At 41.5% G+C, this 26605-nt stretch overlaps 1 protein-coding gene across 7 annotated transcripts in view; it reads left to right on the plus strand.

Moving 5' to 3' along the window:
- The window catches only part of UBE3C (ubiquitin protein ligase E3C), a 138623-nt gene that overhangs the window by 9798 nt on the left and 102220 nt on the right, over positions 1-26605 (plus strand). For 3 of the 7 annotated variants that reach the window (XM_005551280.3, XM_045388054.2, XM_074036483.1), the window contains exons 2-4: positions 18480-18533; positions 23548-23622; positions 24818-24964. In XM_005551280.3, coding sequence (XP_005551337.3) covers positions 18480-18533; positions 23548-23622; positions 24818-24964 — 276 coding nt within the window. The remainder of the gene's footprint in view (positions 1-18479; positions 18534-23547; positions 23623-24817; positions 24965-26605) is intronic. The other 4 variants (XM_045388051.2, XM_074036484.1, XM_065542849.1 and 1 more) reach the window with 2 other exon arrangements.

Below are 26605 nucleotides of genomic sequence, written 5' to 3' on the forward strand. Positions count from 1 at the left end.
TTTTTACGCCATTCTCCTGCCTCAGCCTCCCGAGTAGCCGGGACTACAGGCGCCCGCCACCTCGCCCGGCTAGTTTTTTTTGTATTTTTTAGTAGAGACGGGGTTTCACCGTGTTAGCCAGGATGGTCTCGAACTCCTGACCTCGTGATCCGCCCGTCTCGGCCTCCCAAAGTGCTGGGATTACAGGCTTGAGCCACCGCGCCCGGCCAAGTCAATATTTTCTAAGATCAAATTAGTTCCTTTTTTTCTTCTTCTTTTTTTTTTTTTTCCGTTTAAGAGACAGGGCCTCACTGTGTACCCCAGGCTGGAGTGCGGTAGCTAGTCACAGGTATGATCGTAGTGCACAGCAGCCTCAAACTCCTGGTCTCCAGCGATTCTCCTGCCTCAGCCTCCTGAGGAGCTGGAACTCCAGGCTTGCCACTACCCAACCCCAGACGGACTCTGAAAATGTTGATTGTCAGGACTGGTATTATTTAGCAACACTGTATTTGTTCCCTTGAATACAGTTATGCTGTATCCTGTACATGTAGGAGCAGAAGACTGTAGTTCCCTGCTACAGATAAGGTCAAGAATTCTTTTTTTTTGTTTTTCTGAGGTAGAGTTTTGCTCTTGTCGCCCAGGCTGGAGTGCAGTGGCGCGATCTCGGCTCACTGCAACCTCCGCCTCGCAGGTTCAAGCAATGCTCCTGCCTCTGCCTCCCGAATAGCTGGGATTACAGGCACCCGCCACCGCGCCCGGCTAATTTTTGTATTTTTAGTAAAGACGGGGGTTTCACCGTGTGGGCCAGGCTGGTCTCGAACTCCTGACCTCAGATGATCCACCCACCTCAGCCTCCTAAAGTGCTGGGATTACAGGCGTGAGCCACTATGCCCGGCCAGGAATTCAACCGATTTTTAAAAATAGAAACCAAGCAGAATGGAAGGAGTGAGACTTGAGACTAATTGTCTCATTTTCTTTGGACATTAAATCTGGGCGTACAGGAAAGTGGGTAAAGTACGATACAAAATTTAAGGAGACACTGTCAGGTTCATGCACAGGCTGACTCTGCAGTGGCACATCCCTGAGAGTGAATGCCTCCTTAAATTTGTGCCTTAGGCATCTGGCTTGCCTCATCATATCCCCTACTTGGCTTTGACCACTTGAATGTGTGCTGATTTTCTTGAGTTACAGTGTGAATCGCCAGCTAGGATCTTTAAAAGGTTAAAAAATAGATGGTCTCATAAGACTATAGAATAGCCTCAAAAGAAGTTCTTGCAAAAGCTGTAAGGAGCTTCCCTCTGTGACTTTTCTTTAATTCTTCTATTATAGAATGTAGGCACCTAGGAATTTGGAAGTGGGGCATCTTATTCTTTGACTGTGACCTGTGTTGTATACTGCCTTTAAAGCAACTGCTTTCTGCATGCTTCTGTTCTCTTCAGGCCTCCAAATGCCACCCTTTACCATTTGTCAGCATGAAGGAGAAGCCATGCTTTCCATAGCCCATCACCTTTGGTGGTGGTCAAATTATAGGCGGTAATGCCTGCTGCTGCTGAGGGCATACGTACAGACACTGGGCATAACCCACCTAGGGTTGGTTATAACAGGTTTATCAAGAGTCTAACAAGGCCAGGCATGGTGGCTCACACCTGTAATCCGAGCACTTTGGGAGGTGGAGGCTGGCAGGTCACTTGAGGTCAGGAGTTCCAGAGCAGCCTGGCCAATGTGGTGAAACCCCATCTCTACTAAAAATACAAAAAATTAGCTGAGCGTGGTGGCGCCCACCTGTAATCCCAGCTACTCGGGAGGCAGAGGCGGAAGAATCGCTTGATCCTGGCAGGCAGAGATTGCAGTGAGCCGAGATCATACCACTGCCCTCCAGTCTGGGTGACAGGCCAAGACTCTGTCTCAAAAAAAAAAAGTCTAACAAGATACGTCCCCTCTGATCCAGCAGAACAAATTTCTACATTTAGAAATGTAAAAATGTATTCTAGTGAACTAATATGCATAGGAGAAGATGCATGGGAAAGGTGATTTTATGGCGTTACTTATAATATTGAAAAATACTGAAACAGCCTACATGTCTAAATATGGGACATTTGTTAAATAACCATTAATATAACAATGCAGTGAAATACTATGCAGCCATTTAAAGTGGTCATGATGTATATTAATGTCTATCATTAATTTATTAGCATACTTATATTTATGAACATTATTTTTTGTTAATGGAAATAAGTAGATTACAAAACAGTATTGCAGTCTGCATTTAAATTATGTTAATCTGAACAGTCAAGATAGCTACTTTCCCAGTTTCTTTTTTTTTTTTTTTTTTTTTTTTTTGAGACTGAGTCTGGCTCTGTCGCCCAGGCTGGAGTGCGGTGGCCGGATCTCAGCTCACTGCAAGCTCCACCTCCCGGGTTCCCGCCATTCTCCTGCCTCAGCCTCCCGAGTAGCTGGGACCACAGGCGCCCGCCACTTCGCCCGGCTAGTTTTTTGTATTTTTTAGTAGAGACAGAGTTTCACCGTGTTAGCCAGGATGGTCTCGATCTCCTGACCTCGTGATCCACCCGTCTCGGCCTCCCAAAGTGCTGGGATTACAGGCTTGAGCCACCGCGCCCGGCCTCCCAGTTTCTTAATTTCCACTGAATGAAAGAAAGATATTCGTTGCTTATTGCTTTGTAATAGAGCTTAAAGCAATAAGTTTTTGTTACCTTGGTCAGTTCTGTGGGGCAGGCATCTGGATCCACTTCGGGGCTGGCCTATTCACAAGCCTGGAAGTTAGTGCTGGCCGTTGGCAGGAGAGTCAGTTCTCGGCCGCTTGCGGGGCTCCTTAGGGATACCGTGTCCTCATGGCAGCTGGCTTCCCGCTAAGCTGCTGACCAGACAGAGCAGGGAGGAAGGGCAAAGCCTGTGGTGACTGACCGTCTCAAAGCCACACACTGTGACTTTGGTCATAGTGAATTTGTCCAGCCCACTCTTGGGGTGAGGGAAATCGGGCTCCACCTCCTGAAGGGAAGCAATAGCAAAGCATTTGTGGAAATAATCCTAAAGCCACCGTAGAAGGGAACTTCGGTTTTAGCTAAGTCGTAAATGTTAGCACTGCAAAACAAATATGCTATGTTTTCTGTCTCAGCCTGTTAGTTAAAAGTTGTGGTTTTCCTTCTTACCTCTTTCCTTCTATATCAGTAGTTATTGGCTACATAAATAACAACACAGTGAGTTAAAAAGCAGGCATTGTCAACATACATTTTGGTGAATGTGAGTTCACTCAGAGGAGATTGTGTAGCTCTTTGGAAATGTAACAAAGAAATTGGCATACTAGGAGCAGCTTGAAAAACAAGCAAATAGAGAACTGACTTAAAATGCCATTTTTCTAGATGAGCCCTCCTGATCACGTGCTGTCTTTTCTTGTGAACTCTTACCTTCTCCCTTATGCTGCTTGGAAACGTTTAGGTTCCTGCATTACCCTGCCTGAAATACTATTAAACCGTTTAAGTATCTTCCTCAAAAAAGCCTGGTAGAACCATAAGGAGTCATTTGTTTGTAACGATGCAAATTCACTGATTTAGATCATTTAACTTTTTAATCCATTTGCTCTTGGAGAGAAGAGGGGCCTATGCAGTTGGACCAAGGGGAGTCAATGATTTTGGAGTTAGTCAGTCCTTGGTTTGTCACCATGACAACCGTGGGGCAGGCGGTGGCCCTGTCATGACGGGGAGGAGAGGTGAGGGAAGTGAGAAGCAGTGGAGCATCACAGAAAAGTGGCTGTCTTCTGAGAACACTTCCGCCTAGCCTTGTACCCAGAAGTTGGTTTACCTTCTGTTCTAGTACCATGTGTGTATCCTATTTCCGGATCCCCAAGCAAGCATCAGTTTCTGTGTGCTGGACTGGGTGGGAGCCTTAGGACTATTTACATATTAACATTACTGTCACCAGTTAGAGGGACAGCATGGGCAAAGGTGTCCAACCATGGAGACAGGGTGTTCAGCTACAGGTTGTGGTCAGAATGGGGGTGGGCAAAGGGTGTGGGCAAAGTAGAAGAGAAGGCTGGAAGGAAGGTAGTCAGGGACAGAGCTGGGAGGAAGGTAATCAGGGACAGAGCTGGGGGGCGGGCATTGTAGGCCACACTAAGGCATACTCAGGGAGGACTGGAAAGCCGCTAAAGGGTTTTAAGCACATTAATGAGACTTAGGTTTTAGAGATGCGTGGGGTGCAGTTTGGGTGTTTGATTCTAGGGAGGCAAGGCCTGAAGCCAGGGAAATCAATGGAGAAGCACCCGCACTTGTGCCTGAAGAGCAATGAGGGCCTAAAACCTGCAGAGGGCATTTTCTTTCTTTCTTTTTTTTTTTTTTTAATTATACTTTAAGTTCTAGGGTACGTGTGCATAACGTGCAGGTTTGTTACATATGTATACTTGTGCCATGTTGATGTGCTGCACCCATCAACTCATCAGCACCCATCAACTCGTCATTTACATCAGGTATAACTCCCAATGCAATCCCTCCCCACTCCCCCCTCCCTGTGATAGGCCCCAGTGTGTGATGTTCCCCTTCCCGAGTCCAAGTGATCTCATTGTTCAGTTCCCACCTATGAGTGAGAACATGCGGTGTTTGGTTTTCTGTTCTTGCGATAGTTTGCTGAGAATGATGGTTTCCAGCTGCATCCATGTCCCTACAAAGGACACAAACTCATCCTTTTTTATGGCTGCATAGTATTCCATGGTGTATATATGCCACATTTTCTTAATCCAGTCTGTCACTGATGGACATTTGGGTTGATTCCAAGTCTTTGCTATTGTGAATAGTGCCGCAATAAACATACATGTGCATGTGTCTTTATAGCAGCGTGATTTATAATCCTTTGGGTATATACCCAGTAATGAGATGGCTGGATCATATGGTACTTTAGTTCTAGATCCTTGAGGAATCGCCATACTGTTTTCCATAATGGTTGAACTAGTTTACAATCCCACCAACAGTGTAAAAGTGTACCTATTTCTCCACATCCTCTCCAGCACCTGTTGTTTCCTGACTTTTTAATGATTGCCATTCTAACTGGTGTGAGATGGTATCTCATTGTGGTTTTGATTTGCATTTCTCTGATGGCCAGTGATGATGAGCATTTTTTCATGTGTCTGTTGGCTGCATGAATGTCCTCTTTTGAGAAATGTCTGTTCATATCCTTTGCCCACTTTTTGATGAGGTTGTTTTTTTCTTGTAAATTTGTTTGAGTTCTTTGTAGGTTCTGGATATTAGCCCTTTGTCTGATGAGTAGATTGCAAAAATTTTCTCCCATTCTGTAGGTTGCCTGTTCACTCTGATGGTAGTTTCTTTTGCCGTGCAGAAGCTCTTTAGTTTAATTAGATCCCATTTGTCAATTTTGGCTTTTGTTGCCATTGCTTTTGGTGTTTTAGACATGAAGTCCTTGCCCATGCCTATGTCCTGAATGGTACTACCTAGGTTTTCTTCTAGGGTTTTTATGGTATTAGGTCTAACATTTAAGTCTCTAATCCATCTTGAATTAATTTTCATATAAGGAGTAAGGAAAGGATCCAGTTTCAGCTTTCTACTTATGGCTAGCCAATTATCCCAGCACCATTTATTAAATAGGGAATCCTTTCCCCATTTCTTGTTTTTCTCAGGTTTATCAAAGATCAGATGGCTGTAGATGTGTGGTATTATTTCTGAGGATTCAGTTCTGTTCCATTGGTCTATATCTCTGTTTTGGTACCAGTACCATGCTGTTTTGGTTACTGTAGCCTTGTAGTATAGTTTGAAGTCAGGTAGCATGATGCCTCCAGCTTTGTTCTTTTGACTTAGGATTGTCTTGGCAATGCAAGCTCTTTTTTGGTTCCATATGAACTTTAAAGCAGTTTTTTCCAATTCTGTGAAGAAACTCATTGGTAGCTTGATGGGGATGGCATTGAATCTATAAATTACCTTGGGCAGTATGGCCATTTTCATGATATTGATTCTTCCTATCCATGAGCATGGTATGTTCTTCCATTTGTTTATGTCCTCTTTTATTTCACTGAGCAGAGGTTTGTAGTTCTCCTTGAAGACGTCCTTTACATCCCTTGTAAGTTGGATTCCTAGGTATTTTATTCTCTTTGAAGCAATTGTGAATGGAAGTTCATTCATGATTTGGCTCTCCGTTTGTCTGTTACTGGTGTATAAGAATGCTTGTGATTTTTGCACGTTAATTTTGTATCCTGAGACTTTGCTGAAGTTTCTTATCAGCTTAAGGAGATTTTGGGCTGAGACAATGGGGTTTTCTAAATATACAATCATGTCATCTGCACACAGGGACAATTTGACTTCTTCTTTTCCTAACTGAGTACCCTTTATTTCTTTCTCTTGCCTGATGGCCCTAGCCAGAACTTCCAACACTATGTTGAATAGGAGTGGTGAGAGAGGGCATCCCTGTCTTGTGCCAGTTTTCAAAGGGAATTTTTCCAGTTTTTGCCCATTCAGTATGATATTGGCTGTGGGTTTGTCATAAATAGCTCTTATTATTTTGAGATACGTTCCATCAATACTGAATTTATTGAGAGTTTTTAGCGTGAAGGGCTGTTGAATTTTGTCAAAGGCCTTTTCTGCATCTATTGAGATAATCATGTGGTTTGGTACAAGGAGGAGCTGGTACCATTCCTTCTGAAACTATTCCAATCAATAGAAAAAGAGGGAATCCTCCCTAACTCATTTTATGAGGCCAACATCATCCTGATACCAAAGCCTGACAGAGACACAACAAAAAAAGAGAATTTTAGACCAATATCCCTGATGAACATCGATGCAAAAATCCTCAATAAAATACTGGCAAACCAGATCCAGCAGCACATCAAAAAGCTTATCCACCATGATCAAGAGGGCATTTTCTTTTAAGGATGTTTGTTTCTCTCCTTATTTGCCACGTTGAGATCTGCTGTGATACTCATTATTTGTTCTCCTGCAGGGCACTTTTCTTGTGTGTGCTCATTGATCTTGACTTCTGTTATGTGAGGCAGAGGTGTTAGTGTCCTGTGGAGGAAGAAATCAAGGCCCAGAGTGTCCAAATAATTTAGCAAAACCCACAGCACTGCCCTGTGGTTTGTCCGGATGCCGTAAGGCCTCTCCCTTGTGTCTGGGCAGGTTGTCTTGCCTGCACATCTTGCTTCTGTCTCCTGCTTTACTTGTGCATTCCTGTAACTGCTTGGAAAGTTGAGGACCACGTCCTGCAGGCACTGAGAAGGGGGCTCCAACAGTCCTATATCTTTTGGAACTAATTTTTCTTACAATGCAGCTTTAACATTGTTTAATTTTTTGCCAGGCGTGGTGGCTCACGCCTGTAATCCTAGCACTTTGGGAGTCCGAGGGGCGTGGATTGCCTGAGGTCAGGAGTTTGAGACCAGCCTGGCCAACATGATGAAACCCCGTCTCTACTAAAAATACTGAAATTAGCCAGGCATGGTGGCGGGCGCCTGTAATCCCAGCTACTCGGGAGGCTGAGGCAGGAGAATGGCTTGAACCCCAGAGGAGCGGAGGTTGCAGTGAGCAGAGATCGTACCACTTCACTTCAGCCTGGGTGAAAAAGTGGGACTCCTTCTCAAAAACAAAACAAAATTGTTTAATTTTTAAATATTATTTTAGAGATGCGTTAGTAGATACTAGTTTGTTGGCAGTTAGCACAGTTCACATCACATCTTGCTACTGTGAAACCCCTTTACTGCAAAAGATGAAATCGTAGAAAGTGTAACCTTGAAAAAAGAAGAGTTAACTCGGGAACCAACTGTCTGTGACTTAGCTGTTCATCTTTTCTGGGCTTTTCTTTATTGGATCATGTAATGGGAAAGTCATAATTCTCTTTTTAATTTTTTTTTTTTTTTTTTTTTTAACAGAGTCAAGGTCTCACGTGTTGCCCAGGCTGGTCTTGAACTGAGCTCAGTTGATCCTCCCACCCTGGCTTCCCCAAGTGTTGGGATTACAGGCGTGAGCCACACGCCCAGCCAGAAAGTCATAATTCTTGATAATGAGAAAGCCAAACTAGATTATCACGAGTCTTTCTTGCTCTAAGAATGATTACGTTTCTACTCTGCAGTCAGTGAGTGGCTTTTTTAAAAAGTTAACTTTCCTCCCGGCACTCTGGAAGGCTGAGGCAGGCAGATGCCTTGAGCCCAGGACTTCCAGATCAGCCTGGGCAACGTGGTGAGATCCCGTCTATACCAAAAATACAAAAAAAATAAAAAAATAAAAAAAGGGGCATGATGGTATGTACCTGTGGTTAGGCTGAGGTGGGAGGATGGTTTGGCGGGGTGGGGGCAAGGTTGCGGTGAGCCAAGACCGCACCACTGCACTCCAGCTTGGGTGACAGAGTGAGGCCCTGTCTGGGAGAAAAAAAGTTAACTTTTTCTGTTTTAAAAAAATGATAGGCCAGGCACGGTGGCTCACACCTGTAATCCCAGCACTTTGGGAGGCCAAGGTGGGTGGATCACAAGGTCAGGAGTTCAGACCTGTCTGGCCAAGATGGTGAAACCCCGTCTCTACTAAAAATACAGAAATTAGCCGGGTGTAGTGGCAGGCGGCTATAATCCTAGCTACTTGGGAGGCTGAGGCGGAGAATTGCTTGAACCCGGAAGGTGGAGGTTGCAATGAGCCAAGATCACACCACTACACTCCAGTGTGGTGACACATTGAGATTCTGTCTCAAAAAAATAAAAAAATAAAAAATAAATAAATAGACCTAAAGAGCATCCATGAAATCATCATCTCACTGAACCCCCTAACTTCCCACTATTATTTTCTCAGTATCCTTTCAGAACAAGTCTAAACATAACATGTCCTCCCCCTCATTTTCAGTTAAAATGAGAGATCATACTGCTTTTTCACCTCAACAAAATGTCTGTAGTAGTTCCATATCAGCATCTTTATATTTGTTATTTTTTGTGGTATATAATATTCCATAGCATAGTTTATATCATACTTAATATAACCACTTTCCTATCAATGGATACATATAAATTGTCTTTAGAGTTTTGCTATTAAAATAGTGTCTTATTTACGACAAAATTCTGAGGTAAGAAAAGAAAGTCTTTTGGTGTATATTGTGATATTTAAATGATTGCATTTTGCATTGGATACTTCATTTTTTCTGTAGTCAAGTGAAGCAGGAGTGGAGAAGGAACAAAGAAATCTGTAACTGGTTGTAGTCAGTTAGACTTTATTTTTAGAAATGAGCTCATGATTATAAGATAATATTGATAATTGGAAATGTAGGATATACTGAAATGTGTTTAACAGTTACCTATTGGAACCCTATCCATCTCTTAGAAATGAAATGCTGTTAATGCATAGTCAGTTTTTTTCCCCATCGTTGTGATGGTAAATGGTCAGATATTTTCCTAGCATTTTAAAAAATTTCTTTAGAGTTTGCATCATTTTGTGCGTTCTGTTTTATAAACATGATTTCTAGTGGCTTATGATGATGCACCTTTAAGTGTGTTTTGCGTGTGTGAAATTGGTGGTTCTCATTTTCGTAGAGGTTCTTATTTCATGTAGGTCCACAAAAAAGAACCCCACCCCCACACACACACATTTTAGCTTATGCATTATTCACAAATGTTAACTTTTAACATTTTCGTTTACTCAAAGGCAGTATTCTTTGAAGTGTATAAAATGGCTAGCATTGTGTTAGTGCCTGAGAGCCAGAAAATACTGAACTGAAACGAATGTGAAGCTGATAATACTGTGTAAATGGAGTAAATTGTTAATGGAAGATAAGCCAAATAGATGAAACAAAAACCTCACAGTTTTTTTTTTTTTTTTTAAATCAAGATATTTACAAACATGCTAACAATCGTTCCATAAATGCTTAGCAATTAATTTGGGCATGTTGTCTTTTGGAAGTTACTTAAATTTACTTTGACATTCACTCTAGTTTTTTAACATAAAAATTTTAATGAAATCTGATTTAAACTATGTATGCTTTACTATTTCAAATAAAGAATAAACTTTGTTACCACTAAATTTATTTAGTGAAGAAAGCATTTTCCCTCCATTTAAAATCATTTAGTGAAGAAAGCATTTTCCCCACATTGGAAAAAAAAAGCAAAACGAAAAGAAAAGAAAATCACCTTGGTAAATGGTGTTTGTAAAGTTTGGTCATATTTAATGTTCAGAGAAGATAAGGATAGTACCTAAAGCTGCACGGCACCCAGAGCAGTTGGCTGTGCTCACTGTGGATTTCACGTTGGTGGGTAGTTAACAGCAGGGAGCGTGCACGCTATCAGGACAACGGCCTCGGTTGTTTCAGAGACCCTTTGGATGTTTGATGGACCTTGTATGTAACTGCTACTGGGCATCCCTATGGGTTCTACATCTGCGTAATTTAAAATATAAGGATATTTTCAGCTATGAGTACAATAAATTGAAATAAAAAACTTGTTTATCAATAGGAAGTTTAGTCCTTTGTTAAAATCTAAATGTGCTTTCTCCTAGTACCTTACTTGCCCCTTTCCTCCCAGCCACTTAGTGATGAACTAATTCCTCATTATATTGAGCTGTTTTTAGAACTTGTTCTCATATTACTTTGTTACTACTTTTAGAAAGTGAGAAAATATTATAAGTACATGGGTAATCATTCAAACAGGGGAATATGAAAATTCAGATAAAATACTAGAAGTTTTCTTGCCTTGACTCCACTCCTCACACCCCCAGTTCTTTTTTTGTTTTTTGAAAACAAAGACAAAATTCCATAGCATAGTTTATATCATACTTAATATAACCACTTTCCTATCAATGGATACATATAAATTGTCTTTAGAGTTTTGCTATTAAAATAGTGCCTTATTTACGACACAATTCTGAGGTAAGAAAAGAAAGTCTCTTGGTGTATATTGTGATATTTAAATGATTGCATTTTGCATTGGATACTTCATTTTTTCTCTAGTCAAGTGAAGCAGAGTTCTGCTCTGTTTCCTGGGCTGGAGTGCAGTGGCATGATCTCGGCTCACTGCAACCTCCACCTCCCAGGTTGAAGCGATTCTTGTGCCTCAGCCTTTCGAGTAGCTGGTACTACAGGCGCACGTCACCACCCCCAGCTAATTTTCGTATTTTTCATAGGGACGGGGTTTCACTACGTTGGCTGGGCTGGTTTCGAACTCCTAATCTCAAGTGATCCACTGCCCTGGCCTCCCAAACTGCTTGCATTATAGGCATGAGCCGCTGTGTCCGGCCCCAATTCTTTAATCCTTATATTCACACTCTGTTTTGGGATTTTTACACATCCTGTCAGAGCTGTTCTCTACATATATAATCATATAGGTGTGTAAATTCCCTTCGTTTTGAAAAAACACAAGCTAGAGCATATTGAACAGATTGCTGTACTTCTGTCCCCCTTAACAGTACATCTCGGAGACAGTTCCTGATCAGTAGATAAATCTGCCACATTCCTTTAAAGAGCTATGTGATACTCCATGTAGTGAATGCCCTATAATTTATTCAGCAGCCAAAAAAATAAAGCCGACTCCAAGGGGTTATTAATATGGTCCTTATGATATGTGAAGACAGCCCTATTTATAGTTAGTGTCTTCAGTTATAAGACAGTCTTCATCGTTTGACTTCTAAAAGCTCATGTCAGGCCCAGCTGGTAGGAGGAAAAAATAAAGGTGTAGGCATGATCCTGATTCACAATTATGAATATCAGCATGTGGCTCACACTAGTGTCAGCTTCTGAAAGTGAGATTTCAGCATGCTATTAAAAATAAACCTGCAACAATGCATTAAAAAATTTAGCATACAGAAATCCATGCTAGTGATATGGATGGTAATAGTCCATGCTATGCATATAATCCTAAGCTGCAGCTACTGAATTCTTGAGAAATTTGAGTACATTAAGAATTAAAACTTTGTATATAGAAAAATATAACCAAGGTTAAAGACAGTGACAAAGGGAATATTTGTAGCATCATGAAAATGATTTTTTGTAAAACAATACGAAAAGATCAAATGGAAAAATTAAATGGTTCAAACTGCATAGGGAAATAAAAATATCCTTTAAACATAAGAACTTTAGCTTTATTTAAAAAAATACAGTTAGTACTACAGTGAAATAAGGCTTTGTGCCTGTCTACTTGGCAAACATAAAAAGTTAGATGCCGCACTGTGCAAGTGAAGACAAGGGACAGCAGTCACTTTTCATACATTGACATCTCCTTGGAGGACAATTTGGAAATATTTATTAAAATTCAAAATGCACATAGCCTTTGACCTGGCAGTTTTATTTCTGGAAATTTAACCTACAGACATTACTGACACATTTGCAAGGATATCCACTGCAGTTTTATTTGAATTAGCCAAAAACTGAAAACAACCTAAGTGACCATTAAGATATAACGTGGTGGCTGGGTGTGGTGGCTCATGCCTGTAATTCTAGCACTTTGGGAGGCCGAGGTGGTTGGATCACCTGAGGTCAACAGTTTTGAGACCAGCCTGGCCATCGTGGTGAAACCTGGTCTGTACTTTAAAAAACAACACAAAAATTAGCCAGGCATGGTGGTGGAAGCCTGTAATCCCAGCTGCTCGGAGGCTGAGGCAGGAGAATTGCTTGAACCTGGGAGGCGGAGGTTGCAGTGAGCCGAGATCATGCCACTGCACTCCAGCCTGGGCAACAGATATATGTGTGTGTGTGTATAGAGAGAGAGAGAGAGGGAGAGAGAGAGAAACATGGTGAGACCCAATGTCTACCTCTTTTTTCCTTTTTTTTTTTTTTTGTAAAGAAAGTCTTGTTTCATGGCCCAGGCTGGTCTTAAACTCTTGGCTTCCAGTGATCCTCCTGCCTCGGCCTCCCAAAGTGCTGGGATTACAAGTGTGAAACACTGTGCCTGGCCCTAGAGTCAGCTTTAACTTGGTGGCTGTGAAGAAAATCAAAGGAAACACAAATATAATGAAGCTTTTTGAAAACCAGTTTTCATGGACTGGCTGAGAGAGGGAACCTAATCTATTACGTGCCAAATTCCAGTGTGAAACCATGGACTCATGCTTTATTTTGAAACCATAAGCCATAGCACCCAAAACCTCTGTTCAGCTTTTGGGAACAAACAGGTTCAAAGTAGATGCACGGAGTGGCAGGACCGATGTGGAGAACACTGCATCCGTGCATTGTGTTTAATCACAAAGGCTGGAGCTGCTAATTGGCCAAATGGGAAGCTGCTGCCAAAGCTGTGATTAAAAGTGATGATTAGTCAGAAAGCAAATAAAATAATGGACAAGATTCCTTTGTCTAATGAGTTAGCTCATTGTCCATTTTTAGATAGGGACAGATACGTTGAGCAGCTGTTACTTTCCTGGGGAAGACAAACTTGGTTCTGTTTGCTGGAGACCGATGAGCCCACTGATATTCTGAACTCAGTTAATCCTTTGCTTTGTCAGGCGTGAGCTGAATAGACAAGTCCATGGAGACATTTTTTTTCTGGCTCATAAATTAGAAGAAATACTTTAAAATCTATTGTTGATTTTATGACAAATGATGACATAGACTCCAAGTGTGTTGAATGGGAAAAGCAGAGATTGTGTCTTGGGTTAATATGGGAATTTGGTCCATTGTGCTACAGCACCGGAAACTTTACCAGAACTAAAGTCTGCTCCCTTTTTGTATTGAAAACGCAGTCCTACTAGTCTCATATGCGGGGATATTAAGTCTGTTATCAATAGAGTGTGAAATCATCACTCTTGTGAAAGGCGGAGACTTAATTCTCTAGCCTTGTAAAGTCGTGGGCAGTAACTACCAGCACCCACTTCTCCCTCATCCTGAAAGCTTGTAGGTAGCAGAGTCTGTCCTTGAATGTTACCTCAAGAAGAATGTCATTATCTTTGTGGAGTAAAACTTTCACCACGGCATACACATCTTGATTGTGGAGGAAAGAATTGTGAAAAACTTGAAAAAAGTATTTTGAATATGGCATTTACAAAGTTAGGAGTATTTGACACAGCAGCATGTGGGAAAAAAGAAAAGAATAAAAAAAAAAAAACCACAGAGTTAGGCTTAAAGGTCTCCATGAGGGTTTTCCTGAACCAGTTGGTGGTGAATGGATAAAGACAGTCTCCCCCACCCTGTTTTATTAACATGTGAATATTACCAAGTAAAAGGACACATTCAGAAGATCAGACTGTGGATGGTTTCTTGAAGCAAAAGTTTGTTGAAGCAAAATGGCATTTTGGTTAGGAATTCCTTTTCAGAATCCAGTTCTGTCAGAGAACATGATTAAATACCATTTGCAGCTGGGTGCGGTGACGCACGCCTGTAATCCCAGCACTTTGGGAGGCCGAGATGGGTGGATCTCTTGAGGTCAGGAGTTTGAGACCAGCCTGACCAACATGGTGAAACCTTGTCTCTACTAAAAATACAGAAACTTAGCCAAGCCTGGTGGCACATGCCTGTAATCCTGGGGGCAGAGGTTGCAGTGAGCCAAGATTGCCCCATTGCACTCCAGCCTGGGCCAGAGCGAGACTCTGTCTCCAAAAAAATAAATAAATACCATTTGCCTGCCTGATCTAATTACAGACATGTAAATTAGAATTCTTTGGTTAATATCAAAATTAAAAAATAAAACTGTCTCACAGAGCCTAATCTTCCTCTTAAACTAAGCAGCATAGTGTCTCGTATTCTTGTATTGTGATTATAAACAATTTCTTTTACCTTGAGGAATCAAGTTTCACATAGGGCTTTTTATAAACAAACTTGTTAGATTTTTATGTAATTCCATGATTATTTCTTTTTCTTTCTTTTTTTTTTTTTTTAAGAGATGGAGTCTTGTTCTATCACCCAGGCTGGAGTGCAGTGGCATGATCTCGGCTCACTGCAACCTCTGCCTCCCAGGTTCAAGTGATTCTCCTGCCTCAGGCTTCCAAGTCGCTGAGACTACAAGTGCACACCACCACGCCCAGCTAATTTTTGTATTTTTAGTAGAGACGGGATTTCACCATGTTGGTCATACTGGTCTCAAACTCCTGACCTCAGGTGATCTGCTAGCCTTGGCCTCCCAAAGTACTAGGATTACATGCATGAGCCACTGCAGCATCCACTTTCAAATTTAACTTTAAAAATACAGTTTTCATTGTATTTAATTTGGGGGGGATACCTTCTGTTTGTGAGCAGTGATGCTGTTTTTCTATTTAATGATGAAAGATTTCCCCTTGAGATAAATACATTTAGGTTAAAAAAGAGTCTTTTGGCAAGACTAACACAATAGTTGATTGTATCGTTTGTATGGACCAAGTAGTAGTTCATTATGCCCTTATGTTTTATAACTGAGCCAGATGATGTCTTAGTTGGTGGTGTCTGCAAGATTTCTCTGCTCTAAATTTTCTCTTTCCCTTGTTAATTGATCTATCTCTTGAGAGACACTTCGAGACTAGGCAAATCCTGTTTCTCCTCAAACTTTTGCCCGCTAATTTTAGCATACATTAGTAGATGTTGTCTGCAGTGTTTATCACTGTAGTGTTTGGTGATTCTGTTTTTCTCTTTCCTTCTACATTTTTAAACTGGATTCTGTGAGGAAAAGAGTTTTCTTTTCCCTTGTTTGTTTATTGATTTGGTTATTTATATAAGTATTGAGTCCATGGTGCGTGTATGTGCGTATAATCCTATAGATTAAAATCTAATGCTATCATTATTGCATAACCTTACTGTAATCGTGAGAGTATTGGAAAAACCCAAATTGAGGGACAGCATCCAGGACATGAAAGATGAAGACAAGAACTATATAGATTGGAGGAAGATTAAGAGGAAATAGTACCTAAATATAATGTGGGGTCCTGGATAGGATTCTAGAACAGATAAACGGCATTAGTGGGAAAATTGGTGGATTTCTAATTAAGTTTGTAGATTAGTTAACGTTACTGTATCAGTACTAATTTCCTGTTGATAATTGTATCTGCTTAATGTAGAAGTAAGTAAGACATATGGAATAAGGGAACTTGTATCATTTTTGCAGTTTTTCTTTGTCTAAAATTAGTTTTTAAAAGTTTAAAAAATTAAAGAATATTAAGTAAACAATCATGAATCATTTTAGTTAAGTTTAAAACAATATTTTTTCTGCTGTTGGACATGTGATAAGGGTTTTTTATGTGAAATTTTCTATGATAGAAAATATCTGGAGGATTAATTTCTTTGACTTTACTTTTTTTTTTTTTTTTTTTTTGAGACAGGGTCTTGCTTCATGACTGCAGCAAGAGTACAGAGGCACAATCTTGGCTCACTGCAGCCTCAGCCTCCCCAGTTCAAGTGATCTTTCTCCATCAATCCCCAAGTAGCTGGGACTACAGGCATGCGTCACCATGCCCTGCTAATTTGTTTTGTATTTTTTGTGGAAATGGGGTTTCAACATGTGGCCCAGGCTGGTCTTGTACTCCTGAGCTCAAGTGATCTGCCCACCTCGGCCTTCCAACGTGCTGGGATTATAGGCATGAGCCACTGCACCAGGCGTGGCTTTACATTTTGACAGTTAGAAACTTGATTCTAGGCTGAACATGGTGGCTCATGTCTGTAATCCTAGCAGTTTGGGAGGCTGAGGCAGGCAGATCACTTGAGGCCAGGAGTTTGAGAGACCAGCCTGGCCAATGTGGCAAAAACCCATCTCTACTAAAAATACAAGTTAGCCAGGTGTGGTGGTGTGCACCTGTGGTCCCAGTTACTCGGGAGGCTGAGGCATGAGAATTGCTTGAACCCGGGAGGCAGACGTTGCAGTAAGCCAAAATCGCCACTGCACTCCAGCTTGGGTGACAGAGTAAGATTCTGTCTCAATTTAAAAAAAAATAGAAACTTTGATTCTGAATACTGTTAGTTCACATATCAGTGTATAATTTTAAGTTGGCTTAACTACTCTCTGACACTGTTCTGATTAAATATGTCTCTCAAGATATTTAATTTTTTTTTTGTTTTTTTTGAGACAAAGTCTCACTCTGTTGCCCAGGCTGGAGGGCAGTGGCACGATCTCGGCTCACTGCAAGCTCCGCTTCCCAGGTTCAAGCGATTCTTCTGCCTCAGCCTCTCGAGTTGCTGGGACTACAGGCGCCCGCCACCACGCTCAGCTAATTTTTAGTGGAGACGGGGTTTCACTATGTTGGCCAGGCTGGTCTCAAATTCCTGATCTCATAATCTGCCCGCCTCGGCCTCGCAGAGTGCTGGGATTACAGGCGTGAGCCACTGTGCCCCGCTTAAATGTATTTTTTTCTAATGATTCATATATAGTGTCTCTGACCTTTAACTTTTTTTTTTTTTTTTTTTGACAGGATCTTGCTTTGTCACTCAAGACTGGAAGTGGCTCAATCCTGGCTCACTGCAGCCTCGACCTCCTGGGCCTAAGTGATTCTCCCACCTCAGCCCCCTGAGTGGCTGGGACTATGGGCACATGCTGCTGCATCAAATTATTTTTAAAAACTTTTTGTAGAGGCTGGTCTCAAACTCCTGGGCTCAAGTGATTCTCCTGCCTTGGCTTCCCAAAGTGCTGGGATTACAGGCATGAGCCACCTTGCCCAGCCTGGACCTTTAATTTTATTTTGGAAGAAATTTACAAAAATAAAATGTCCATACACTAAAGACTGGAACAATTTGGCGGGGGAGAAGAGGGTTCTCTTTAAGTATTTTTCATTTATTTGAAGTTTTATTCTTTCACTTCCTTCTATAAACCAAGTGATTTTGTTCAAAACTTAGTTTTACTTATGAAAAAAAATTTTCATCAGAGAGATTGATTTCTTCATTGAAATTTTTGTTGAGGTAATTGTAGATTCATATGCAACTGTTAGAAATGATACCAAGAGACGGCCGGGCACAGTGGCTCACGCCTGTAATCCCAGCACTTTGGGAGGCCGAGGCGGGCGGATCATGAGGTCAGGAGATCGAGACCATCCTGGCTAACATGGTGAAACCCCGTCTCTACTAAAAAAATACAAAAAATTAGCCGGGCGTGGTGGCGGGCGCTTGTAGTCCCAGCTACTTGGGAGGCTGAGGCAGGAGAATGGCGTGAGCCCAGGAGGTGGAGCTTGCAGTGAGCTGAGATGGCGCCCCTGCCCTCCAGCCTGGGTGACAGAGCGAGACTCCCTGAAAAACAAAACAAAACAAAACAAAAGAAGTGATACCCGGAGACCCCATCCACATCGCGCAGTTTCCTCTGGGTAGCATTTTACAAAGCTAGTAAGATGTTGCAGCCGGAACTCTGACATTGGTACAGAGCACCAGTCTTACTCACATTTCCCCAGTTTTACCTGTACTCATTTGTATATGTGAGGAAATCAGTTCTTATTCTTAGAAAGCTACTGAAGTACTAACTTGTATTATATCTAGTGACTTCTGGGAAACCATTTAACTTCTTGTGCCTCAGATTTTCTCATCTGATTAAGTCAAGACAGCTTTTTTGCATGATCTTAGAATCTTTTTTTGGGTGAAAACTTTCTATAATTTTTGTATGGGAGTTTAAAAATTGAAATTATAACCTTCCTTACCTCCTTTTTTCTCTTGTTTGGGTGTAGGAGGAAAAGGCTTCTCTTTTACATCGTACTCAGGAAGAAAGAAGAAAGAGAGAGGTAAAAACAGTTTTGTAATACTCTGTAGATAAGCATTTTTTCTACAGCATTTAAACACGCCTTGGTTTTACTGTATATATGTATATGTGTATGTATTTGTTATATATGACGGAATGTGTGTGTGTGTGTTTAGCTTTAGAAACATTTTTTGATTTCACTGTAAGTTACTTATTCTGGAGCCAGTGTAGAAAAAGATGAACTAAAAAGGCAGTTTCCAGACTGAAGAAGGAACATGGGCTTTTGGTTGACTTACATAATGATATGGTTTCCAGAAGATCTAGAAAGCCGTATTATAAACATAATGTTCATGTTTCTTCTTTTTTTTTTTTTTTTTAAGAGATTGAGTCTTGCTCTGTGAACCAAGCTGGAGTGCAGTGACACGGTCATAGCTCACTGTAGCCTTGACCTCCTGGGCTCAGGTGATCTTCCTGCTCTAGCCTCCTATAGCTGGGACTACAGGTGCATGCCACCATGCCCAGCTAATTTTAAAAATTTTTACATAGATGGGGTCTTGCTTTGTTGCCAAGGCTGATTTCAAACTTATGGCCTCATGCAGCTGCCTCCCTCATTTTCCCAAAGTGTTGGGATTATAGGCGTGAACTGCCTCATCTGGCTTATGATGTTGATGTTTCATGACACAAAAGGAGAAAGCTCACTGTTAAGACATGTGTCTTAACTGTTTGTGAAGAAGTTGAAAGAAAGACACTAATGGCATTTTTATTGTTTATTCTACGTTATATGTTGTGATAGTTTCTTTAAATAGCTTTATTTTATTGATTAATCGGCAATTGTACTATCTTATGGCCTGCTTTTTTAGAGTTTATTGTTTTGTTATCTTAACAATTCATTTAGGCCTCTAACAAATATTTTTTGAGAACTTATTATGTATGTACTAGGTATTGCTCTGCTTGCTGAGTATACAGATAGTGAATAAGACAGACAAGGTTCCTGCTCAGTGGTAGAACAGAGCCGTGAACCAGGATACTGAGGTGGCGACAAAGACCTATGAGGGCAACAGAGTAATGTGATTACAACTGGAAGGGCCTATATTAGGCATGGTGTTTAGGGGAAGGGCTCTCTGAGGTGGTTAGAGTGAAAAGAGTTTTAGTTAGGATTTTCCAACCTTGGCACTGATGTTTTTGAACAGATAATTTTTTGTTGTGGGGAACTGCTCTGTACTCTGTACATTGGAGGATGTTTAGCAACATCCATGGCCTCTACCCACTAAATACCAGTAGCACTCCGTTCCCTCAATTGTGACAACCAAAAATGTCACCAGAAATTACCAGATGTCCCCGGGAGGGCACTGCTCAACCAAGAAAGATATTTGTTGGGTGGTGTTTTTAATCTTGTTTTATGGAAAATTCTGGGCTATTATCTCTTCCATTAGTGCTTTTGCTTCATTCTCCTCCTCCTCTCCTACTTGGACTCAAACTGTAAATGTATTTGACCTTTGCATTGTGTCCCATATATCCCTCATGTGCTTTTCTGGGACTACAGGCACCCGCCACTGCACCCAGCTGTTTTTTTTTGTATTTTTAGTAGAGATGGGGTTTTGCCATGTTGGGCAGGCTGGTCTTGAACTCCTAACCTCAAGTGATCCGCCTGTCTCAGCCTGCCAAAGTGCTGGGATTACAAGCGTGAGCCACCCTGCCTGGCCTAATTGTTGAATACATCCATTGACTTCTTAATTTCAGCTTTTGTTATTTCAGTTCTAGAACTTTTTTTCATTCTTTTATATAGTCTTTAGTTCTCTTTTAATTTCTTGAACATAATTACAGATTTTTTAAGACAATGTTTAAACTCCAGTAATTGGATCTTCTGTGGGGTTTGTTTCTACTGTTTTTCCTCTTGATTTTTAATCTGATGAGTTTTCCTTTATAGGTGACTAGCTGCTTTTCTTTTGATGCTTTTAGAATTCAGTCTTTATCTTTCTCTTTAGATAGTCTGATTATTTGCTTGGGGATGGTTGAGCCTGCTGTATGTGAGTGTCTAAATCTCCTGTGAGACAGGAAGTTTTCATCTATTATTTCATTAAATAGGTTTCCTAATCCTTTCTTTGACTCTTTGACCTTGGTATTACCAATACTTTGAATATTTTATTGCTTTATGTTATCCCAAATATCATGAATGCTTTGCTCATTCTTTTTTCTGTATTTTTGTCTGGCTGGATTATTTCAAAAGACTTGTCTTCAAGTTCTGAGATTCTTTCTTTTGCCTGATCAGTCTGTCTTGAAGCTTTCAAATGTATTTTGTATTTCTTTAAATGAATTCTTCACTTCCAGAATTTCTAGTTGATTCTTTTTAAAACTACCTGTCTCTTTGGTAAGTTGCTCGCTTATATACCAAATTATTTTTCTGACTGTATTTTTCAGAATTCCCTTGTATCTCACTGAGCTTTAAAACCAATATTTTGAGGGTTGGGCGCAGTGGCTCATGCCTGTATTCTCAGCACTTTGGGAGGCCGAGGCGGGTGGATCACCTGAGGTCAGGAGTTTGAGACCAGCCTGACCAACATGAAGAAACCCTGCATCTACTAAAAATACAAAATTAGCTGGGCGTGCTGGTGCATGCCTGTAATCCCAGCTACTCGGGAGCCTAAGGCAGGAGAATCGCTTGAACTCGGGAGGCAGAGGTTGTGGTGAGCTGAGATCACGCTGTTGCACTCCAGCCTAGAGTGAAACTCCGTCAAAAAAAAAAAAAAATTCAATAGTTTGAATTATTTGAGATTTTCAAAATTTCTATTTGATTAAAATCTATTGCTAGAGAATTATTGCATTCCTTTGGAGATGTCGTATTTCCTTGTTTTTTTCATGTTTCCAGTGTCCTTACATTGACATGTGCATCTGGTGAAAGTCACTTTTTCCTGGGGTTTCTTTTTTTTTTTTTTTTTTTTGAGACAAAGTGTCGCTCTGTCACCTGGGCTGGAGTGCAGTGACGTGATCTCGGCTCACTTCAGCATTCACCTCCCGGCTTCAAGTGATTCTCCTGCCTCAGCCTCCCAAGTAGCTGGAATTACAGGCGTGCACCACCATGCTCAGCTAATTTTTTGTATTTTTAGTAGAGATGGAATTTCACCACGTTGGCCAGGCTAGTCGAATTCCTGACCTCAAGTGATCTGCCCGCCTTGGCCTCCCAAACTGCTGGGTTTATAGGCGTGAGCCACTATGCCTGGCCTCACAGGATTTTTTAATAACCATTTCAAGCCCAGAAAGTACATCTATATGACTTGATGGTGTTCTTGAATCCCACAGTGTGTGTGTTAGTCTCAGCTTTGTAGATGACATTCATAGAAGACGTGAAACAATGTAGTATGGTGAGATGGAGTACAGGCTTTATTATACCTGAGTTTGAATTCTGCCTTACATCTTTGGGTGTTGCTTAATCTTTGTAGCAGTCTCAGTTTCTGCATCTTTAAACTGGAAGTGATGCTCACCTGTAAGATGACTCTGCATTTGGATATAAACTGCCTCTCTTTTTTTTTTTTTTTTTTGAGACGGAGTCTTGCTCTGTCACCCAGGCTGGAATGCAGTGGTGCGACCTCGGCTCACTGCAACCTCCACCTCCCAGGTTCACACCGTTCTCCTGCCTCTGCCTACCGAGTAGCTGGGAGTATAGGCGTCCGCCACCAAGCCTGGCTAATTTTTTGTATTTTTAGTAGAGGCAGGATTTCAGCATGTTAACCAGGATGGTCTCAATCTCCTGACCTCGTCAGCCTCCCACCTCGGCCTCCCAAAGTGCTGGGATTACAGGCATGAGCCACCATGCCTGGCTTAAAGTGCCTCTCATAGGGCTGACACATAGTAGTAGGCTGTCCAACAGTGGTAGCACTGGTCATAACAATGAAGAACACATATTTTTGCCAGGTCACTGAGCATTTTAAAGATAGTCTCAAGTCAATGAAAATTGGAATTTTCTCTTGAAACAAGAAAGTGACCTTTAAAATAAATGCTGGTGTTGTCTGTTTGTATTCCTTTAATATTTAAAACTTTAAGAAGTCCTGCTAACTGGGCACAGTGGCTCATGCCTGTAGTCTCAGCACTTTGGGAGGCCAAGGCGGGAGGATCATGAGGTCAGGAGATCGAGACCATCCTGGCTAACACGGTGAAACCCCGTCTCTACTAAAAATACAAAAAATTAGCCAGGTGTGGTGGCGGGCACCTGTAGTCCCAGCCACCTGGGAAACTGAGGCTGGAGAATGGCGTGAACCCAGGAGGCAGAACTTGCAGTGAGCCAAGATCGCACTACCACACTCCAGCACGGGCAACAAAGCAAGACTCTGTCTCAAAAAAAAATAAATAAAATAAAACAAAACAAAAAGTCCTACTATGCTAGTGGGATTGTAAAATGGTGTTGGCATTTTGGAAAACAGTGTGGCAATTCCTCAATGATAACTCTACTTCTAAGTTTATGCTCAACAGAAATGAAAACCTGTATCCACAACAAAACTTCTCTATGAATGTTCATAGCGGCCTTAATTCCTAATAGACCAAAGTGGAAGCAGCCCACATGTCCATCAGTAGATGAATGCATGAATTCAGCATGGTCTGTCAATACACTGGAACATTACTCTCAGCCTTAGAAAGGAATTAAGTTCTCACATACGCTGTAATATAGGTGGATCTTGAAAACATCATGCTAAGTGAAGAAAACCAGACACAACATACTGTATGATCCCATTATATCAACTGTCCAGAATAAGCAAATCCATAGGATAGAAGTAGATGAGTGATTGCCAGGGGCAAGGGAAAGGCCGGCAGGAAACTGGGGGTGACTGTAAATGGAGACAGGGCTTCTGGTTGTGGGTGATGAAGGTATTCTAAAAATCAGTGGTGATGGTTATAGGACTGTTAATATATTAAATGCATATTTAGTGGGTGTTACCATTTAAAGAATGAATTTTATGGTATGTGAATTACATCACCATTAAGTGTTTTTAAAGTCTGTACTAGCAAAATGTCATTTTCACTCAGTTCTGACCAGTTGCTCCCTCACTCCTCCTTTTATTGTTTAGGAAGAAAGGCGAAGGTTGAAAAATGCAATAATTATCCAGTCATTTATTCGAGGCTATAGAGACAGAAAACAGCAAGTAAGTTTGTTTGTTTTAAAATGAGAAGAATAGTAGAGCATGGGAGAGCTTATTTTAAATATGGTATCTTTGTACACCTTGTTAATGGAAGTCAATGTTGACAATAGTATTCTTCCCAATAAATAATTTTATTTGTTCTGATTATTGTAAAGATTTATAGATAGGTGAGTTTTTAGGTAATTTTTAAATAATAAAATGCAAACATGGGCCTAACCACAGTTGAAAATCAAAATAGAAGAAAGTCGTGGGAGATTTTTTATTTTTTTTTTTCAAATTGAGACTGAGTCTCACTGTGTTGCCCAGAGCAGACTCCAGTGGCATGATCTTGGCTCACTGCAACCTCTACCTCCTGGGTTCAAGCAATTCTACTGCCTCAGCCTCCCGAGTAGCTGGGATTACAGGCGCGCGCTACCATGCCTGGCTGATTTTTGTATTTTTAGTAGAGTTGGGGTTTTACCATGTTGGCCAGGCTGGTCTCGAACTCCTGACCTCAAATGATTTGTCTGCCTTGGCCTCCCAAAGTGCTGGGATTACAAGCATAAGCCACTGCGCCTGGCTTGTTTTTGTTATGTTTTTTGTTTTTTGAGAGTGTCTTGCTCTGTCACCCAAGCTGGAGTGCAGTTGCACAGTCTTGGCTCACTGCAAGCTCTGCCCCCAGGTTCAAGCGATTCTCCTGCTCCAGCCTCCTGAGTAGCAGGGACTACAGGTGCATACCACCACAGCTGACTAACTGTTTTTGTATTTTTAGTAGAGATGGGGTTTCACCATGTTGGCAGGCTGGTCTCAAACTCCTGACCTCAGGTGATCCACCCACCTTGACCTCCCAAAGTGCTGTGATTATAGGCGTGAGCCTCCGTGCCCAGCCTAGCTTTTGTATTTTTGGTAGAGACGGGGTTTCGCCATGTTGGCCAGCCTGATCTTGAACTCCTGACCTCAGGTGATCCACCTGCCTTGGCCTCCTGAAGTGCTAGGATTAAAGGCTTAAGCCACCATGCCTAGCTTTTTTTTTTTCTTCTTTTTTTTTTTTTAACCTTTTTTTTTTTCCCTACAACTCAACTGTGAGCAAGGACCAATAGTGGCGTTTTCATTGTCAATTTCCACCATTCCTGTAAACACAGCAACGTATATTTACATCATAAGAATTGCGTGTCCAAATACTGTATTTATGGGTCATTTTGTTTTGTTTTTCTTCCAGTATTCCATCCAAAGAAGTGCATTTGATCGCTGTGCCACCTTGTCACAGTCCGGGGGCACTTTTCCCATTGCTAATGGCCCCAACCTTACCCTTTTGGTAAGGCAGCTTCTGTTTTTTTACAAACAAAATGAAGACTCAAAACGTTTGGTGAGTGTTAACTACACTTTCACTTGTCCTCGTTTACACGTGTTCTGCTTTTTTGTTTAAAGTGGAAATGGCATCTCATCAGAAAGTTAAGCAGCTCTCCACTGCGTCCAGGCTTTGCGAACTTCTCAGCTAGCTGTGAGAGGTTACCTTTGTGGTGATGTGTTTTACCTCTTAAAATTTGATACACATAAAAATGTGTGTCCAAAAATAGGCTTTTTCGTATTTTTTTTTACAGTGGAAAACCTTAAGCATTTAAAAAGTAGAATATTTTGCCCACCTGTCATGTACCCTGACACAGCCTCAGCAGTTGCCAGCACACCTAGGTCAGTGGGAAGTACACTCTGAATACCACATCATGATTACCTGCAAACTCTAAAATGCAGGGTCTCGGTGTTTACATTTTATTATTGTTATATTAGAGATGGAGTCTTGCTCTGTTGCTTGAATTCCCAGGCTTAAGCAGTCCTCCCACCTCAGCCTCTCAGGTAGCTGGGCCTACAGGTGTGTGTACATCTTGTTAATGTTAAGGCTAATTTTTTTTTTTTTTTTTTTTTGAGACGGAGTCTCGCTCTGTTGCCCAGGCTGGAGTGCAGTGGCCGGATCTCAGCTCACTGCAAGCTCCGCCTCCCGGGTTTACGCCATTCTCCTGCCTCAGTAGCTGGGACTGCAGGCGCCCACCACCTCGCCCGGCTAGTTTTTTGTATTTTTTAGTAGAGATGGGGTTTCACCGTGTTAGCCAGGATGGTCTCGATTTCCTGACCTCGTGATCCGCCTGTCTCGGCCTCCCAAAGTGCTGGGATTACAGGCTTGAGCCACTGCGCCCGGCCAATTTTTTTTTTATTTTTGTAGAGATGAGGTCTTGCTATGTTGTCCAGGCTGTTCGCAAACTCCTAGCCTCAAGTGATTTTCCCTTCCTGGCTTCTCAGAGTGCTGGAATTATAGGTGTGAGCCACTGTTCATGATTTAGGGTCTCTTTTTTGCGGGGGCGTTGGGGGAGTAGAGCTTTGCTCTGTCACCTAGGCTGGAGTGCAGTGGTGCATTCTTGGCCCACTGCAACCTTCGCCTCTCGGGCCCAAGCAATTCTCGTGTCTCAGCCACCTAAGTGGCTGGAATTACAGGCATGTTACCAACATGCCTGGCTAATTTTTCTATTTTTAGTGGAGACGGGGTTTCACCATGTTGGCCAGACTAGCCTGCAACTCCTGGCCTCAAGTGATCCTCCCACCTCAGCCTCCCAAAGTGCTAGGATTGTAAGCATAAGGCACCACGCCCAGCCTTCGGGTCTGATTTAAAAAAAAAAAAAAAAAATCCCAAATATAATCGTAGTTCTCTAAAATTTTGTAGGCTTTTGATCTTAGTGCTGAGGAACAGTGTGTATTAATGGTGGAAAATACATAAATACATCTAGATGCATAGAAGAATATTTTTAAAAAATGGAACTTGTTACTGTCCATTTTCTCAGGGAATATTAAGAGATTTGTATATAATTGTTGGGTTATATATATTTTATATAATTTTATTTATATATATATATATATATATTTTTTTTTTTTTTTTTTTGAGACAGAGTCTTGCTTTGTCACCCAGGCTGGAGTGCAGTGGCGTGATCTTGGCTCACTGTAACCTCTGCCTCCCAGGTTC

This window comes from Macaca fascicularis, chromosome 3, assembly GCF_037993035.2.
Source record: "Macaca fascicularis isolate 582-1 chromosome 3, T2T-MFA8v1.1".
Lineage (NCBI taxonomy): Eukaryota > Metazoa > Chordata > Mammalia > Primates > Cercopithecidae > Macaca > Macaca fascicularis.